This window comes from Triturus cristatus, chromosome 7 (assembly GCF_964204655.1).
Source record: "Triturus cristatus chromosome 7, aTriCri1.1, whole genome shotgun sequence".
Taxonomy (NCBI): domain Eukaryota; kingdom Metazoa; phylum Chordata; class Amphibia; order Caudata; family Salamandridae; genus Triturus; species Triturus cristatus.
Genome location: NC_140590.1, coordinates 1,084,636,314 through 1,084,655,967, shown reverse-complemented (window position 1 = coordinate 1,084,655,967; position 19,654 = coordinate 1,084,636,314). Strand labels below are relative to the sequence as shown.

The 19,654-nt window shown below is 42.7% G+C and overlaps 1 protein-coding gene across 6 annotated transcripts in view; it reads left to right on the top strand.

The window, feature by feature from the left end:
• Positions 1 to 19,654, top strand: part of LOC146811135 (uncharacterized) — a 469,768-nt gene that overhangs the window by 423,629 nt on the left and 26,485 nt on the right. For 2 of the 6 annotated variants that reach the window (XM_085618203.1, XM_085618202.1), the window contains one exon: positions 13,203 to 13,240. The exons of the other annotated variants lie outside the window; for them this stretch is intronic. In XM_085618203.1, coding sequence (XP_085474329.1) covers positions 13,203 to 13,238 — 36 coding nt within the window. In that variant the 3' untranslated portion in view covers positions 13,239 to 13,240. The remainder of the gene's footprint in view (positions 1 to 13,202; positions 13,241 to 19,654) is intronic. 6 annotated transcript variants of the gene reach the window in all.

Genomic DNA, 19,654 nt, shown 5'->3' with positions numbered 1-19,654 from the left:
TTGATAGGGTGTTTCTTACTTATGTGATGCCCTGTAGTTGTGAATTATCGGTAATGAACACTATGTTCTTATTTTATTATTCAGATTTTTTACAACTATCGACATAAATTAATGAATCCACTATGCAATGCATGACAAATGCGAAATTGTGATGCTTTTTAGCTATGAAATATCGTATAGGAACACTATGTTCTTATTTGACATTCAGATTTTCATGACTATCAATGTGGAATATTGTATTCACTATGTTTTGTATGACAAATGCGAAATTGCTTGTGAAAGTATTGGTATGTATTTTTAATTCACAGTCCTATGTTTATGTTCAATCGTAAACTGTTTTGGCAATTTCTAAGCGTTTTTCTGATTAGCCACCTTATATATATTCACTGATTGGTCCTGCGCGTCATGTGATCAAGACTGCCGTGGGGCAGTCGAAACGCGTCAGGCTGAGCACTTCGTGATACCTTCATGCACTATGCACTTTAATCTGCAAACTAAATAAAAGAATTTAATTTCCACGTTGTGGTCCGTACCTGCTTTTGGATCCCATCAAGGATCGCTCCAGGATTTTGGCTATCATATATATATACATATGTATATTTACATATATATATTCATATATTACCTACTGGCGGTCGCCAGTAGGTAGTTATAGTTAGGACCTATTATCCATTGGAAATCCGCAACATCCTATTTGGAATAACTTTGGCGCCGGTTGACGAATCTTCGCGACATTTTCAAAACTGGTTCGGCGCTCCTATCCTGAAAGTCTCGGGGTGATTCGTCAAGCGGGGGCCGAGAATAAAGGGGGGTCCCAAAATGTGTTTTCCCCATGCAATTTTCCATAGGAACCTTTAATCGCAGCTACAGGCCGAACTGCTGAACGGAATTACACCAAATTTGGCAAAGAGGCAGCCCTTGGTTCACACTCATGCCTTTTGGTTAAATGGTGTAAATCCATTAAGTAGTTGCTGAGAAAATCATAAGTAAAATCAGATATATAACTATGGCCTCGGAGGATCCGCGCACCCTATGCGCTCCCAGCGCGCACCCTCCTGATCGCGAGCTGTGTGCTAATTGGCTGTCACCTGGCTGTCAACACTCCAAACCAGGAAGTGTTGGCAGCCATTTTGTGCCTCGGTAGAAGCGAGGCTCAAAAAATCAGTGGATCAAGTGTGCAAAATGTATAAAGGGGGAAGGGTAGAAATACCTTGACCCTCTAGACCTGCTTAGGGGGTCCCACAAGGACCCCCAGGGCCCCAAAAAATATTACAATTTTTTTTTTAACGGCAAAATACGCACAGGGTGCGCGGATCCTGCGCTTCTTTAATAATTAGCCCCCGGGGGGCCAAACCCCGGGGAAAAAAATATTAAATTTGATGAGGGGCCCACCACCCCCCGGGGCTACAAAATAAATGGGTGGGGGGCTCAAAGGCCCCCCCAGCCCCGGAGACCGCTACCCCTCAGTGATGTCATCAGTGATGTCATTTGAGATGTCATCAGTGATGTCATCAGTGATGTCAGTGATGTCACTGACCATGTCATGAGTGATGTAATATGTGATGTCATCAGCAGTGCATTGCGGGTGCGCGAGTTATAGTTAGCTGGACTAACTATAACGGGGAAATTTCACTGGTTTTGTACGAGTGAAATGTCCAAATAACTATAACTTTCCCTAAAACCTATTGTTTTTTCAGTGAATTTCTAAGGTTTTTTAAAAGCTAATTTCTAACTATAACGTGCCTGAAACCTATGGTTTTTTCAGTGAATATATATATATATATATATATGAATGTAAATTCGTCTCTAATGCTGCTGCCTTGGTTAGACGAAAGAACGGACCCAAAACTTCGGTGCCAATCACTGAGTCTTTATTTCATATCACTCTGTACCAGTCCGCCATGACGCGTTTCAGCCCCCACTCGGGCCTTGATCACAAGGTTTTTTAAATGCTAATTTCTAACTATAACGTGCCTGAAACCTATGTTTGTTTCAGTGAATATATATATATATATATGCACATATAAATATCTGATTTGTTCACTTTTCCACCACCATCTTTCTTTCTCCTGTTTCTGTCTATAGCGCACTCTATTATTTACCCAAACAATTCGAATTTTCAAACCCCCCTCTCCATCTCTAATCTGTCTCTCTGACACTATCTTTCTCTCTCCCTTACCCATCTAAGCTCTCACCCACATCCCTTGACAAACCCTCTCCCTACTTTTTTTTCCGACCTCCCTTACTCTTATTTGTTCATTTCTGTTAGTGTTTCTGATGCTCTGTGCTACCTTCCACACCCCATACTTAGAAGGCCCCATTAAGGAGCCAACTACCTTCTCCTGAACTGCCATCGACCAAACTTTGAACCCAGACAAATTCCTCTTGCAATTATGCCTTTCACTTGCACCCACCTGAAACTCCAGGGGTTATGTGTCCTTCTCCTATCTTGTCTGGTAACACCGTAGATTCCCCTCTCATTAGTTGCTTCACTAACACCTCCGCAGTTCCTATGGTTTTTAGGTGAGCAGGGCTTGGAAGTTTTCATGCGGTATACCTGCAGTCAGAAACACTGGTGACTGTGTTGTGAACCAGCATTGGACTATCGCAGTGGCAGCAGAGCTTCCAACATGTTGAAAAAGAGTCTGCCTCAATATTTTGTTTGCATACTTATGTGTAATTTGTACATATACAGTGACTAATTGTGTGATTGTACTCTTTATCCGGCCCTTTTATATCTCTCCAGAAAAAATTGGTAAGAGCAAATAATTTAGTTTTTATTTCCCTACTCCTCATGTACCTGACTGTCATTTTTAGGTTGAGCGCTTTGCCAGCGCTTGCGTAATCTGCAAAACCTGTTGTATCTCTTCTGTGGGCTTTTGACACACCCACTGATTGCCACTGGTTGTTATCTGTGGCATTCAGAAATGCTGGCTTGTTATTGGTGCATTCTTGTAAATGTCCCTCCTTTGTGTGCTTAGTTTTTTCTCCCACGGTCTCACTAAGAGAACATTTTAGTTGGCCATCATAGTGTACAGCGATTGACGGCCCCTCCTCCCTTCTCTATATGGGCCTTGCAGCCTTATACACAGCTATGTTTCCTCCCATGTCGCTGCTCCCAGCTGCACGGGTCTTCGCAAGTGCTCCCCGTTCACACAACTTGTTTTTGCTGTTTTGTTGGCCTCCCTTGCAGTGGGGTGCGTTTGTATTTTGTTTACTTCGCTTCATTTGCCGTGTGCTTAATCTTTCCTCATGGCCATCACAATGCACATGATTACCTATGATGAGGGGGCTAAAAACAACACAAGCTTACATTATTTTTAGGTTAATTTTGGCAGCATGTTTTCTGTGTGTTTGTATAAGATGCAAGCCAACCCGCACTCTTAATAAATTCACATGGTGAAGCTTTTTTTGCTGGTATGTAAAATACACTGTGCATTTTTCGTTCATTTTGAATTTTAAAACTACTATGTGCATCTCCATTGCAGCACTATAGCTAGTCTATTGGCGTTGTTGGGCTTTTGTCCGTGCCTCTGTCACAGGCAGCTGAATTCTATTGTTTTAGGCACAGCCTAACAGCTGCCATAAAAAATGCTGAGCTCAGAAGCTGAAGCAATGTAGCGAGCTTAGGGAAAGGCTGGTGGGCTGCGGGCTTCATGCATCCCAGGCACGGCCAGTGCCTAGTTTTCCTCAGGGGAATTATCTGGGATTTAATGGATCAAGTCTACTAGGGACCCACTTGTCAATTTAATTCAATTCTTTATAAAGATTTGGATCTCAAATGAGGTCCACAGAAAATGAAAGACAAATTACACTTTAATTAATTCCCATTATATCATAAATCTATTGAATAAATACATATTTGAATGAAACCTTTGCCCACAATGATTTAAAAACAAATACGGGACATAGTTCCAAAAGGCTGGGGTAGAGAGCTATAAAACAAATAATCCATTTGATATCCGGAAAACTCTCCCTAAAAATAAATTTGTGGATAGTATATATAAAAGTACTCCAAATGAACAAAAGGAACAATCTGCCCCCTAAAAAACACACAGATTTAAATCCAGTTAAATACATACATAGATGTCATTATAATTAAGGCTCCCGGTTTTCCGTTTGAACGGATTTTTACACATAAATACAGACGGAAAAATATTTTTCTTCCGTCTGTGTTTATAAATAGAAGCGGAAAAATACAACCAAATCGGATTCCGAGAATTGTTCGGCAATCCGTGCTCCAGCCCAGGGTTGGCTGCCATGCCCCTCTTCCTGATTGTGGTGTATGCCTGCCACACCTGCTGGGCCATTAATCTCTGACAGGCGCCTGGTTAACACTTAAATGGTCTTTTAAAGACCTGTGAAGTACTCAAGTACGCTGCGATAAGCTCATGTTTGTGTGTGCCAGGGAAGCTCTCTCTGCCAGGGCTGACACACAAGGGGGGCGCGAGGTGAAGCTCTTTGAGCACAATGGGCGTTGCGCGCCAGTCTCTTTGAGCACTTCACCCAAAAAAGGGGCAGCCAGGTGTGTGCACAGTGCAAGAACAAGTGATTCACACCTGATTTTGCACACACACGCAGTGCGTTGCTGCCATGTATTTTATTAAGATTTCTCAATGTGCCCCCACGGGCAGGTTCACGTCTTGCAGCACCTCACTCAAAAATGAGGTGCCCAGGTCTGTGCCCAGCAGCCTTGAAGAGGAACGCTTATTTCACCAGGGCATTTATTTGAGCACCTTGAGGCAAAGCCTGTGCCCTACGATCGTGGCTGGTGGCTCCAGGGACAATCTGCTGCTACCCACCTAGTAACTTCCCAGGCAGCTGCCTCGTAGCGCCTTACAGCAGCATTGCTCTGGAAGCGCAGTGCTGACAGGCACGCATGTTTGCTGCCAGGATTGCACACTTTCACTGATGCCAGTAGTGAGCAGTGTTCTATCCTAATTCAGGGTTTAAATGACATTAAAGTTACGTAAATGTGCCCTCTTGGGTTCATGGGTGCAAAGGTCGAAGCTACTGATATGAGGGGCCCCCTCTGCTTGGCTCAAGGGGCCCTTGCACTAGTGACAGGCCCCCTCACCTTGTGAATGTTCAGCGTTTGTTTTCTGAATGCAGAGACAACCAATGGTGTCAAACGTGAAGGCGATGAACTGAAAGCGCCTTTCAGCACATCTAATCCGGGCCAAAGTGGGAACACATGTTGTGTGAGTGCTCTGTGCCCCAGAGGGCAGGTGCTTTCCACGCTCATGTGCAAGTAGCAAAGGAATTCAGAGGCGAAACTACAGTCACGTCGTGTCCTCTGCAGGCCACCGTAGTTGGCAGGGGCGCAACTAGAGCCAAATTTCGGGGGCGGGGTCTAATTTCAGGTCGCTGAAAGTGCACAGGTGTACTTGTCTAAATTCTAAATGGGTTTACATTTAATAATCATGGCTAATGACAGTGTTTTCAATATTGTAAAACAGCAGCAGCTCACTAATACTGCAAGTAATCTGTGGCAAAGTTTTCAGATGACTCTATTGTTTTTACTTAATTTGGGGCATACAAACATATAGCTAAACCTATAACAACCGTGTGCACTGTATTTAAATAAATGTGGAAAAATACTAGCTGCACGTCTTTTTTTGCTTGCGACAAAAATAAATACAGATTTATACAGATAAAATGACAAAAAAATAAATATGGATAAATACAGACAGAAATGTTAAAAAAAAAAAATCCATAAACCGGGAGCCCTAATTATAATTAAAACATCCAAGGATAAAACCAATTCATAAAAAAATAAGAATAAAACTTGCAATTGAACTTTTCTTTGATTGCCGATGATGGACTACCAGACATGGGGTTGGTACCGACAGCTGTCACTGGTTTTGAAAGAGCCTTAAGCTGCCCAATGTGGTCGGTTCAGCATAGGTGCCTTATAATCACAGGCCTGCGGCTTAGAGTGTGGATTATAAAGTGAATCTGTGTTACGGCGGATAACAAAAATTACAGTCGAGAAGGACAGGAATTTGACATCCCTTTCTGAAGTAAGCGGTACACCAAGTGTTCGCTAGTCCACCTTCCCATCTGCTTTGATTGCTATTAATAAAATCTTTCACCGAAATTCGAATTTATTGACCAACGTTTTATAATGTATCAATTATCTATTCTTGACAAAATGTATTAGTTGTGATTTTAATTTAGTTCAGCCTATATGTGTTCATTTAGTTCTGTGTTGTGTAACGATGCAGAGTAAATCACCCCTATGCATGCATCCTCAGCAGCAAAGGGAGCTCCCATGATGCTCTTGTATCAAGAGAAGGCGCCTTAAGATTCTACAGGGGGCAGGAGTGACAAGGGTGCTCTGTGAGTGGCAGTTGGGCCGTAATCTGTTCTACTGCTTGGAACCCTGACTCTGCCAATCGCTGATTCACAGTTTGCTGCTTCAGCTATCGAATGCAGAAGAGCCCTCACTAGTGTGAGTGGACGTTTACATCCTGCCAGAGACACGGGAGCTAATTTAACACATTTTTCACTATCAATATCTAAACGTAAGCATATCCACAACAATTTTTCGCCCTAAGGCACCACTCATTGCCTCACACATGATGACATAGGTCAAAAATGACACCATTGATGACATTATATATCACGCACCATTAACATCTTTCATACCATTATTTTGGACAGCCAGGATGTGGATTTTTTTAAATACGCTTTAAAGTTAGTTCCATCTGTGCACAAACTGTAACTATTCAATCACCCTATTTATATACTTTCTACTCCATGGCTAAATTCTTATAAGGTCCCAAAGTCGAGACCGATTGCATTGCAAACGCTTGTTAATACATGCACTCTGAATATATTGCAACCAGCATCTCCTTTAGGCCCCTTAATCTCGCTCTGGAATTCCGTGACCTCTTTGACCAGTGTTTAATTTTAGCCGGTTGTTTCTGGTGCTCAGCACCGGCACTGAAATACTGAATCATGGACATCGGAGCTTATAGCGCAAACTCGATCCGAAGGTATTGGACCAAGGAAACGTTCATTTTTGGTAGGCATGGGAGCTCTGTTTTAGGCGGCGCTTACAAGAGAAATGGACTGGTGCACGCTGCCTCCTGACTAGAGCCCCGGCACTTCTTCATTTTTTTATTTTTACAAATTAACCATTGTCTTTGACCCTCATCTGGCAGCACCCCGCTAATTGCCTTGCTGTGTCTGCTGCCACCTCCTACGGTCCCTCAGGCTTTCACCATAGCAGCGCTCCCAAATATGATTACAGTGGACCTGGTTATTGAATATTTAACCAGTTAAGGTCTGCAGAGGGGCAGAAATAAGCAAAAGGCAGCATGGTGGAGGTTTCAAAATAAAATGTGCTTCATTGTTATTTTTAGTACTGCATCTCAAACGCATTGATCACTAATCGCAAAATATGTTTTTTCCTGCTCTTTCCTGCACATCTATCTATCGCTTCAGCTGGTTAGAGAGATACTATTTTTTATATTTTCGCTACAGGTTGAGTCATTTTAAACAATAGTTTGTGTGTAATCTAGTTCAATCGTAATGAAGACGTGACAGGGCTTGATTGAGAGTTTGGTGGACGGAGTACAGTAGAGGGTGGCAGCAGTCCTCTTTATCTTAAAGGAACTACAGACATGAGGTTTCCTTTCAATGTCTAAAAAGATTGGAGGATGGCTTGTCCCATTTCGACTCCCCTTTCAACGGCCATCAATCAACTTTTATAAAGTTTTTGTTTTTCAGAAACAAATTCTCCAAAGATGTGTCTGTTTCCAAAAAATAAAAAAACTAATCACACCCTGTCCTTGGGAATTTTCTCCCAGTGTTTGGAGTATCATTATTTTTTATTTCTATCCGTCGCTGCCAGGTTTTTACTCATGGTGACAGACAAGAAAAAAAAAAGGTACTACGCCATTCATTCTAAATTGGGTGGACGGTGGGAGGTCCTTCCTCCGACAACTCCACTCTGTCAGGCCGCCAGAGAACGTTTTCTGTTGACAGAGCCAACAAGGACTCTGCTCACAGAAAACATGAGGTTCAAGTGGCCTTGAACTGAGGTGGGCGGGCTGAGAGTTTGTCGGAGAGGGTACTCCTCAGTAAATATGATGAAGCACCCTGCCTCTCAAACTCTAAATTGGGCCTAAAATTTTTAAAAATGTTAGTAGTGTCACTATATATAGGGTGCATTAGTATAGTCGCAAAGGGGGGTATATAACTTCTCTACTGCCCTCCTCTGTGTCTCCATGCCCTCCGTAAAATATACATTTCTCACTCATTCACCCTTTTGACAGTTGTTAGACTTTGTAATTTTCCAAATAAACATTTTGTGTCAGAGCAGCAATCAGTAACTCTTCTCTTCTCTTGCAGCTATGACTTTCACTCATATTTGTTACAATCCCTGTTGTCTCCTCGTGAACTTCCATCTATAATTTAACACGCTCATGCCCCCTTGCACTTGTGTTATGCTGTCACCTCTCTCATTTCCTAGTTTTCCTTTGAGAGCCCTGGCTTATGTATATGGAAGCCCAGCCGGACATCCCACTTGGGCCCTGGATTGTGAACCAGCAATGGACTGCCAGTGGGAACTGGGACCTCTCAAAATGTCACTTCAAATTTGGGATGTTTTTCCGGGACACAGCCAGTGGGAACTGGGACCTCTCAAAATGTCACTTCAAAGTTGGGATGTTTTTCTGGGGCACAGCCAGTGGGAACTGGGACCTCTCAAAATGTCACTTCAAAGTTGGGATGTTTTTCTGGGGCACAGCCAGTGGGAACTGGGACCTCCCAAAATGTCACTTCAAAGTTAGGATGTTTTTCCAGGGCACAGCTCATATATGGCGCTATGATACTCTCATATCTTTCACTGAGAAACAAAAAACAGGAGTGAGCCCGTTATCCCAGCAGAGACCGGGCAATAATGTTTAACAAAACAACAATGTCTCAACTGGATGTCATTTAAAAGACAAATTTCAAAGCAATAATGAAATCACAAGGGGAAGGAAGGGAGACCACTAAGAAATTCATGAAAAAAGTATATTGTAAGTAGTTAGAACACGCTCTTAAAAACCTTAGCGAAAACTCACAAATAGTTATAAAACCAGCAGATAAGGGTGGCGGCATCGTGATTATGGACATAGATAAATATGATACCGAGATCTTACGTCAGCTTAATAACACTGCCCACTATCGCTCTTTGCCAGGAGATCCCCTCTCAGATATCCGTAAAAAAATACAGACAGTCACTACCCAAGCCTTACTCTTAGATATCATCTCCAAAAAAGAATTTCTTTTTCTAAACAACACATATCCTCGCACCCCAGTCATTTATGTACTACCCAAAGTCCATAAAGACGCTGCCAATCCCCCAGGACGCCCAATAGTGTCTGGGTGTGGCTCCATTCTGGAGCCACTAGGAAAATATATCGATTCCTTTTTAAAAACCTTTGTTCCTTTGACAGATACTTTTATCAAGGACAGTACACACTTAATCAACATTATTGAGAATCTTTCCTTTGACAGTGATCATGACCTAATGGTAGGTCTAGATATTGAATCTTTATACACCAACATACCCCACTTAGAGGGCCTCACTGTCATAAGGTCACTTTTAGACACCCATCCTAGACCTACTCGCATCCCGACAGACTTTCTCATGGACTTGCTACACATTGCACTTACCAACAATTATTTTTTGTACAAAGAAACCTTTTTTCTACAGATTAAAGGTGTAGCAATGGGGGCTTGTTTTGCTCCAAATTTTGCGATACTATATGTTCACCATTTGGAAACCACTATTTTTCTCACTTCCTTGAATCCTTTCCTCAGTAGGATCAATCGATGGCATCGTTATATAGACGACATTCTCCTACTTTGGCGGGGTACAATGAACATCTTGTATCCTTTATGACTTGGCTGAATAATTCTCAAAAACATCTCAAATTCACCAGTGATGTTAGGACTAATGACCTTCCCTTCCTTGACCTTACATTGCATGCAGAAGAAGGCTCCATAGGTACTAATCTCTATCGCAAGCCTACTGAACGCAACACCCTTTTGATGTATTCCAGCTATCACCCAAGAGGCCTAAGAGATGGTTTACCTTATGGCCAGTTCCTTCGAATTCGAAGAAATTGCAAATGGCGAAAGGACTATTTCAGGGAAGCTGCGATTCTATCTGAAAAATTGGTCTCAAGAGGTTACCCAAAACGCATCGTCTCAAAAACGAGCTTGGTATTGCCACAGGGAAATCCTACTAGCCCCCTCAGAGAAAAAAACCAATTTGCGCATCCCTTTTGTTTCTAATTATAGCCCTTTAAGCAATCTGGTTAGCAAAGTGATAATAAAAAACTGGTTGACCCTTCGTACTCATGCTCAATTCAAAGAACCCCCACTGTTCTCATACAAAAGGGGTATCAATCTGTCAGACAAATTGGTCCATGCCATCACATGGCCCATAAAAGAAAAGAAGAACCAATCTGTAACTACCCTCTGGGGTCTTCCTCCAGTTATAGGCCATTACAAATGCCAAACATGTGCTGCCTGTAATCTTTCGCATAACACCAAGGACTTTGTTACATCAGACCACACATACCAATTGAAAACTTTCTCCAATTGTCGTACCAACAATGTTATCTATGCCATCCGTTGTCCGTGTAATCTTCTTTACATCGGCCAAACCACACAGATGGGAAAACAACGGATTTTTCAACATCAAAGCCGCATACGATGCAATGTCGAAACGGCACCTCTTGTTGTACATTACAGAGAAAAAAACCATTCAGAAACCGACTTGATCTGGCAAGTTATTGATCGCCCAATACTCCCACTACGAGGGGGTAATCTTCAACTCTTGCTGAACAAATGTGAATGCCGATGGATCGCACGCTGTGACTCAGTCAATCATGGTTTGAATACTTTGGATGAATGGAATACAGTCACCAACACATCTTAACTTCCCCTTTGATTACTTGCTCTGACATGTTTTTTAACATATGACCCATTGAACTCCGAATTACCCACTGGTTCACTTACGTTGTCATTTTTCCTTTTTTCCCCTCCCCCTCCCCTGTTCTTCCCCCTACCCCTTCTTCCCCCCCCCCTTTCTACCCCCCCCTCCCCCTCTCTCTCTATCACTAGACTTGTTTTTGATTACTATTATAGGACGTTATTGTATCTCGATTGTTAATGTGTATGCGATGTATCCCAAAACATGATTGTTAAACATGTCACTATGGTGGAATTGTTTATCCAACCTCAGATTGATGTAATCAAGTCCTTAATTGATTTATACCTTGTTTTTTCCTGTATCACTGCCCCGCCCCTTCCCCCCCTCCCCTCCCCCCCCCCTTTTAACACCCCCATACCAAAACCCCCCCACAAACCCACCCCCCCCACTCCACTCCACCCCGTCCTTCCCGCATCCCCTTCTCAATTTGTTCCTGGTGCCTTTTCTAACACACCCAAACCCCACCCTTTCTTTTCTCCTTTCTAATAAATGTAATTTGAATTTTTATTTAACGGTGACTTGCAATATAAATAAATAATAATTACTATTTCTCCCAATGCGGTTAATACCAGCCTCGAACCGCTCACCCTCGGTGGTTTTTTTTTTTTTTTTTTTTTCCCGCATGTCCGTTTCTCCTTCTTACTTTTCTCCTCTTCTAAATTGTCCCCCCGGGGCACTATTCAACTCATGTCAGCCATAGCTCTAGCCTTTCCCGGGTTTGTCCCGATCACGTGACATGCTGTAACTGACTCTTAACAGTGTTGCGAAGGGTTTTGCTGCTACCGGCATGGACGCTTGATTCGCCCGCTCCGTCCCGCTTTCTTTGAAGATTTGGTCCAGCCCTTCGATTTACTCAGTTTTGATTCTTCCCCCGAGGTAAGATTATACAATGTAGGAGCCGTGTACTTTTCCGCTCCTTATTATCTTAGACACACTCCGCTTCATTCCCCTCTCCCCTTCCGTCCCTTTAGGCACGTACCTTTTTGATGCCTACACCTGGCTCCCGGACTTCGAGTGGTTTCCGGTTGCAGACCCCAGTGATGTTTACCCCTGATTACTAATCTACTGGTAACTACAAGTACAACCCCCCTTTGTTTCCCTCCCTTTATACTTATGATTTTGGTTACTAATCCTGCTCCCTTCGCCCTTCTGTTCCCCCTTAGATTACACGCTGATTTGCATCCAGATTTATCTTTATTGGATTCTCCGTATTTACCTGTACTACGTCCAGGTATTTTTCTCCTTTCTCCCTCATTCTTGGGGTTACGTTTCTGTTTGGGCCTTTCTCTTTGAGATAACTCAAAATCCTCCCTTTTCTTTTTTCCTTTCCTCAGAGCACACGTTTATTTATGACCATTGTCCTGATGATGGCCTGAAATCAATCAGGCTGAAACGCCGTCGACAACCCTCAGCAAAGAACTTTGGCTTTTCTGTGGTCACTTGTAAAATTATTTAAATTAGATTGTATATAGTTATATTCTTATGACCACATTGTCATTATTATTTCATCGCCGTTCACGCTGTCTTCACCTATTGTGTTCACTGCGCCGTTCACCATCACTAGCACGCCCAGTGCTCACTTGTGTGTTTTGGTCATTTGTACTTTTATTGTACCGTAGTGCTGTTCTAACTACTTACAATATACTTTTTTCATGAATTTCTTAGTGGTCTCCCTTCCTTCCCCTTGTGATTTCATTATTGCTTTGAAATTTGTCTTTTAAATGACATCCAGTTGAGACATTGTTGTTTTGTTAAACTCATATCTTTCACAGCGCAGCCATGATTTCATATATGATATGGAAATTCTCATGGGTGATATTGCATTATTGTTTCCTACCTGATGTCTCTATGACATCAGACTCTTCTGTCCACTCACAGCTCAATCACCTAAACAAATTCACACTTACACTCACCCTGTCACTTACAGACACTGTTAGATGAGGAGCAGGTCCATTCGACCCAGGTGGGCGTGGTGCACGTGGGCTGCTAGAGATGTTAAGGATTACAAACCAAACCTGCCATGACAAGGAGGTAGGGAAGGAAGTGGAGGGCATGGAACCTGTACTGAGTTTGCAGAAATACTGTTATCCTCCTGAGTGTAAATAGAAAACTAATTTCTGTGTATAACCTAAATTTGATTGAAGTAACAATTCTTGAACATATATTGTATAGTAAAGTAATTAGTGTTTTTACTTACTTTTAGGATAGAGTGAAGCAGACCCTGATTTCCAGCAAGTAATGGTAAAATCAGGTTATTTTATTGCATCTGTTTAGTTCGAATATTTCACACTTTAAATGGCAATGGAGAAATAAGGATATTTCTCTTATTATGCCTCAACAGGGAAGGTGTATCTCTTTGGCGCAATCTCAGGTCTAGCAGCAATGGTAAGTCTGGGAATGCCTCAAAACCCATGAGAGTTGTGTGGGAACACCCATGCAACGCCCATGGAATGCCTTCCCAGGGCACATTAATGCAACGCAGTGATTTGAGCTGCGTTATCCTGGATTTATGAAGCCACTCAGAGCCACACAAAGTGGCCTTGCATGGCTTCATAAATTGCATTATGGGCTTGCGTCACATATGCAGCATGTTGCGTGGTGCAAAAGCGATGCAAGCCCAGCCATAAATATGCCCCTAGGCTTCTGGTCTTCACTGGGTGTTTGATTTATTGAGCACATATAACAAAAGCCAAGGGGGCTTAAAGCTTGGCTCCAGGATCGAAATAGGGGAATGTGATTGGTTAATGGGTCAGAGGGACACACTGAAGGGCAAAAGGTGCTTTTAAGACTTTTTGTTTTTATTGCAGTTATGTATCTCCTTTGTGAAACAAAAAAAAACGTTACTGATAGTCGTACAGAAAAGGAAACATAAGGGGGAGATTGGTCAGCACTTCCTTCATTTTCATCGTCTATCTCATAAATTCCATGGGATTGTCAAAGGTTTCTGATTTTCCAGTGGCTATAGTCTTCTGGTGGCCCGTGGGATTATCTTGTAGAGGCTCAAAAGGAGATAAAAACAGCCCCGTATCAGTATATATGATACCTATATCTGTGTCTAAGTACTCAGGTGGATGTGACTGTCAGCGGGGTGTTTTGGGTGTGGGGTTCACACAGTGTGTGGGAGTTTAACTCCCCTTTCCGTGCCCTTGAACACCTTTCCACCACTGTTTTACCAACCCCAGAAGAAAAGTGACCACTTGGCTACTACCACGGTCCTCCTGGGCTGTGGTGTCTCGAATCACCATATCGTCCTCTCGACGGTACTTCCAGAGCGGTCTCCCTCTCCCCTTCGTTGACCACAGCTTGACTCCTCTGCATCAGTTGCCTGTGTCTACTGTCCCGTTCCTGCAGGATTTTCCTCAGGGCTATCGTCAGCGTTTGTCTTGGCTTCCTTCTTCTTGGTTTGGCTCCCGCTGACTTGGTCTACCTTGTCCTGCACCTCTCGGTCCAATACTGTCTTTATATTCCAACTGCCGCTAGTTGTCTCATCTCCGCCTCCGCTCTGCGTGCTTTGTACTTATTTTATATTATCGCCAGTCACTCTGCTGTGACCTCGCTCGTCTAGTGCGTGGGCAAGGGCTGTGTCTGAGTTTGATTCGGTGGCCACCTTGGGTGAGATCAGATTATCAACTACTGTATTACAGGGATGATGTGTTCAGCTCGGATAGATTTCCCCCAGCCATATTTCCAAGGGGTCTCAATGGATTGCCGTAAATGAAAGACGCAGAAGGTGGATCGACCAGAGAAGGATTCTTCACCTCCACCAGGCCTCACCACTGACATACAATTGTGTTTAGCTAATCCTCACTTGTGAGGAAAGAGCACGGATGAAGAGAACCCCTTCTCAAAAACTGCAATTGTCAGGTCAGGTGGAGGGGTTGCAATTTCCTCCAGCCCTTCTGTAAAAGTCCCTCAGAAGACACTGTGAAGAGTGGAGAGCAGCATTCACACAATAGTAGAGGCCGGCCACTTTTTGATGAAACACTGCGTTCAAGGTGTTACAGTGAAGGACAGGTTCAACTGTAATCGGAAAGCAATTCACAACGCCTGCAGAGTGAATGAAAAGAAGATGATTGACTTTAGACAATTTTGTGAAAATAATATTCAAGGAAAAAACGCATGCTATGAAGTTGTCTCATATTTTGCTTTTTATGTGCAAAATATTGTTGTTTGGGTCAGCCCTCTTCGTCTTCCCAGCACTAAAGATGATATGTTCTGTGTCCTTGTGCTTCATTTTCATGACCTCAAGAAATTAAATGCAATATGAAGCTGCTCCCTTCACTCAGGATGAAAAAGGCTTTATATCCGTAGTGTTTGTCAGTCCTCTATGAAATTCATTCCTACAGCACACTTGCAAGACTTCTGAGCTAGCCAGCCATAGAGGTGACAAACGCCGAAGTAGTCTGTCAAATGTCTGTCTAGACATGAAGGGGCAGATTTATAATAACTGACGCATCCCTGCATATCAGCAGGGATGCGCCAATTATTATGCGCCACAGCTGCGCCACCATGGATGCGCCGCATTTATAATGCGGCGCACCATGGGGCAAAAACGGCACAGATGCGTGACGCATCTGTGCCGTAAAAGTGGCGCATTGCTGGAGTTGCGTCGCAAGCGCGACGCAGCTCCAGCAATGTTCTGGGGGGCCCTATCTGTACAATGCTGCGTCAATCCTTACGCCTGCTACAAGCAGGCGCAGGGTTTTGACGCAGCATGGGCCTAAAAGTGACTGAGTGAAATCTTGTAGATTTCACTCAGCCACTTTTAGGAGGCGTTCCTGCGCCGGAACGCCCCCACCTGCCCTGGAACGCCTACATGTGGCGCAGGGCTTTACAACGTGACGCATCTCCCAGATGCGTCACGTTGTAAATACCCCGCACCATGGCGCAGGATTTGCGCCGCTGCTGCGTCACAAAAGTGACGAAACGACGGCGCAAAAGTGGCGCAAGTGCAACATAAATCTGCCCCGAAATGCTTTCTACCCTATGATTATTCCTTAGGCTGCTCGAATCCCTAAAATCACAGTCTATGTCCCTATACATACCCAACATTTGTAGTGACAGACTTTGTATCCCCATTCCAATTTCCCAAGCTCATCCATACTCTGAGATAGTAAGCCATAAATATATCTGTCAAGCCCCTAAATCACCAGGTAATAGAGGAGGCAGGCTCAATATATATTTGACGAGCCTCTGAGCCAACAACATACTTACAATAACAATCTCTCTGTAGTTGGGTCGATCCCCAAAACCATCTAGATACTCAGGACCCATGCTCTGTATATCTGCTTTTGTCTACGGAGTCACCCAGCCTTGAACGTGATTGGATTTGTACCTTGCACCATTCACTTGAACGATCAATGGTCTGACTGTGAGTCAATTCCCTGGGTTCACTGAAATTCCATTCATCTGTGCCATCCTGATTGTATTAGGGCCTAGAGACGACATTCTCCACATATCTCTAATAAAAATCCAAGAATTCAAACCTAGCATCAACACCTACATGTACTCAAGCCCTAAAGGTAATGTATGTATTCTTGAGCCAATCCGCGGAGCCATTGAGCTAAGGGTGAGTCAAGCAGTCTCCTTTTTCATCCATGCAGTCCACAAAGTCTGGCCCAGTTCATCCTTAAAGATAATAGGCACAGTGTCCCTGACCTAGTCCCAAGAGCCATCCAGACACAGGCAGGACTAGCTCCTTTTCAAGAAACCAACCAACCCAGGAGTTAACAGACTCACAATCTGTTGTCAGGGCCCATTCAGTTTTATAAATGACAACTTCCATACCCCTTCACCAACCTATTGAGATTTCTACACCCAACCAAATCAGCTCTGTTGCCATGTACCAATACCTGAGCCTGTCCCACAACAAGTAATGGTGGTACTGGCAATACTGGTGATGAAGAGTCAGATGTTAAAAGGGGCTTTTCAACCACAGTTTGCAACTGCTAAAAATCCATACTAGCCCTATTGTGCAATTCATTAAAACTAATTTAGAATCCCAAAACCAGTTTAGAAATCATACCCAAATTGTGATTTGAAATGAGCACGTTAGTAGTGTTCCTTCCAAATTGAGTTTAGTTACCAATATATATCATTTGTTTGCAGCACTAACTATGGTTTCAAATTGTCGATCAGTCACCAAGGCCAAGTTTGTGGTGGTAAGTGATTAGCAAAAGGGAAAGGGTCCCCACCTTTAGGGGGAGTTGGCCCTGCCTGCTCTCACTGAAGTTTTCAAAATGGAAAACTTATGTTTTTTAAAGGCAGTCCCATCCCATTATGGAACACAGGATATTTATTTTTCCAATAACTTTCGCATTTTGGAAAAAAATCACCATTATGTTGGTCTAGTGTCCCATGCAGTCCACCATCCCTCTGATTGTAGCCAGTCACAGTGGGTTGCAAATTCTGACCTACCTAATGAATATGAATTAGATAAGTTATCCTGTGACCCCCTGTGATTTGTTATTTTGTGATCCAGCCTATTAGTGCATAGGTTGGTTCACAAAATTAAATGCTGGTCACAAGAATTCAATATGTAATTGAGACTGATTTTTGCACCTAGTTTCAAAGAACATCTGGCAATAATTTACTAAACCATGCCTTCATGGTCCTGCACTGATGTTGATTTAGGGATGGTTGTTAAAGATAGGAGTAATGGAATATCTACCAAGAAGACAAAGTTGTCCTGACCACCAACCCGGGCCTTCTAATGCCTCATTTAGAATGAAGGGAAAGTCAGTGTTCCAGATGGCAGAGTTGCTTTTGGGTCCACCTTGTGACATCATAGCCTTGGAAATGCCACATAGAAAGATTTTCCAATTAAAGTCGCTCTTCTCATGATATTTCCACTAGTGCTCATTCTGTTCTGCACCACTGGGTTAACCATGATAGTCATGGACACAAAAAACCATGAAATATCCGTCTGACTAGCAGGAAAAAAACAACACTTGGGGCGGATAATAATTAAGTTACTTTTTTAAATGAACTCCCACTTTGAAAGTCTGTATCGTGGAATAACAAAGAGATAACAGGTCCATCATGTCAAAATTGCATGGTGGAGCTGCCATTACAGATTATTATTTTTTTCCTTGAAAGGGCCCTTGTTATGTAAATGAGAGCCATTTCTCTTGCAGGAGATATATGTGTTAAAATAATGTGGCAATGCCTCATATAAGGTGACAGAGGTGCGGCAGGCCTGCAGCCTGTGCTTAAATGAACACCTAAGTTTCTAAATCTTGAAAGGGGTTGATGGGGAACTATCGCCAACATTAGTTACTAAAACCTACATTTATAGTACGCCCATTGCTGGGGGTTGACATTCAGCAACTGGCACTGGTGGTACTGGGACATGGGACAGTGACTGAGTAACTAGGATCAGTACTGATAGTGTTGGCAATCAAATTTATTCAGTTATTAGTTTGTGCACTAGCAGAAAGTGCAACAATAATGAAAGGTGACACACCTAATTAGACCCCGGCACTCTAGATATCAAATCTTTTCTCAAGTACAACCTTAATAAGCTGTCTTCACAAAACCATGCAATCAATATATCACTGGTCAAACAACAAAGATAGGTGGTTATTTTCTTTACTTTTGAGACATCACAAATTCAATCAAGACTGCAAAAAGACCCCTGTTGCCGAGAACATATAGATGTGGGAAAAGTTGTACAGAAAATTCACAGTTGTACAGTCCTGATCAAGATACGCGAGAACAGCCGACACGTGTTTTGTCACATCCAGTGACTTTCTCAAGGCTTTCAAGACAAGAAATAATGTTCGTGATAATGACCGATCCTGCTTCTTCATGTATTAAGTGGATATGTAGCTCAAAGGTGCTTAAATATGTCTGTTTGAAGGATGTCCAAAGCGTATTCTTGAGTGGAAGCCCAAATTCAGATACCAATGGTGTTTGTTCCTGTGCACTAATGAGCATTCTAGTATTTGGTACTTGAAAGTATAAAAGCCCTCTAAGATTCTTTGTTGTTTGACCAGTGATATATTGATTACATGGTTTTGTGTGCGACAGCTTATTAAGGTTGTACATGAGAAAAGATCTGATATCTAGAGTGCCGGGGTATAACTAGGTTTGTCTCTGTTGCACAGTGACTGTTGGCAGTACCTGCGCATTTGTGTACCCAAGGTAGTAGGGTACATTTGCTACCCCTAGTGGCACCATAAATAATTGTTCTACTGTCTGGGATAAATATGAGAATTAACCATATTTGTGACTGTCCAGTCTGATTGTATACCTTTCTGAAGTGCGACCCTCCAAAAAACACTACTACCGACTTTTGGATTGTAACCCAATAACGAAAGTGGGACTAATTCCCAACAGTCTTTGCACATAAAAGTGCAAGCTAGTGGTACCAAAAACACATGTTTGATTCCAAAGTCGGCATCATAATTTCCAAAATCATAAAGATGTCATTTTAAAGTTATATTAAACTACAAATACAATAGTGATGACACAGCTTGTAACTTTGTGCTTGGGGCAAGAAAGGGAGACAATCAAGAGTTTTGCACTTGCACGGATCAGGCACAAACTGCAACATTTATGAACATTGACAAACATGTTGAGGATCATTATCACTGTGAAGAAACTTGTGAAGTTGGTCCTGAAAATACAGCAACTCATGTTGACTGAGTGAAA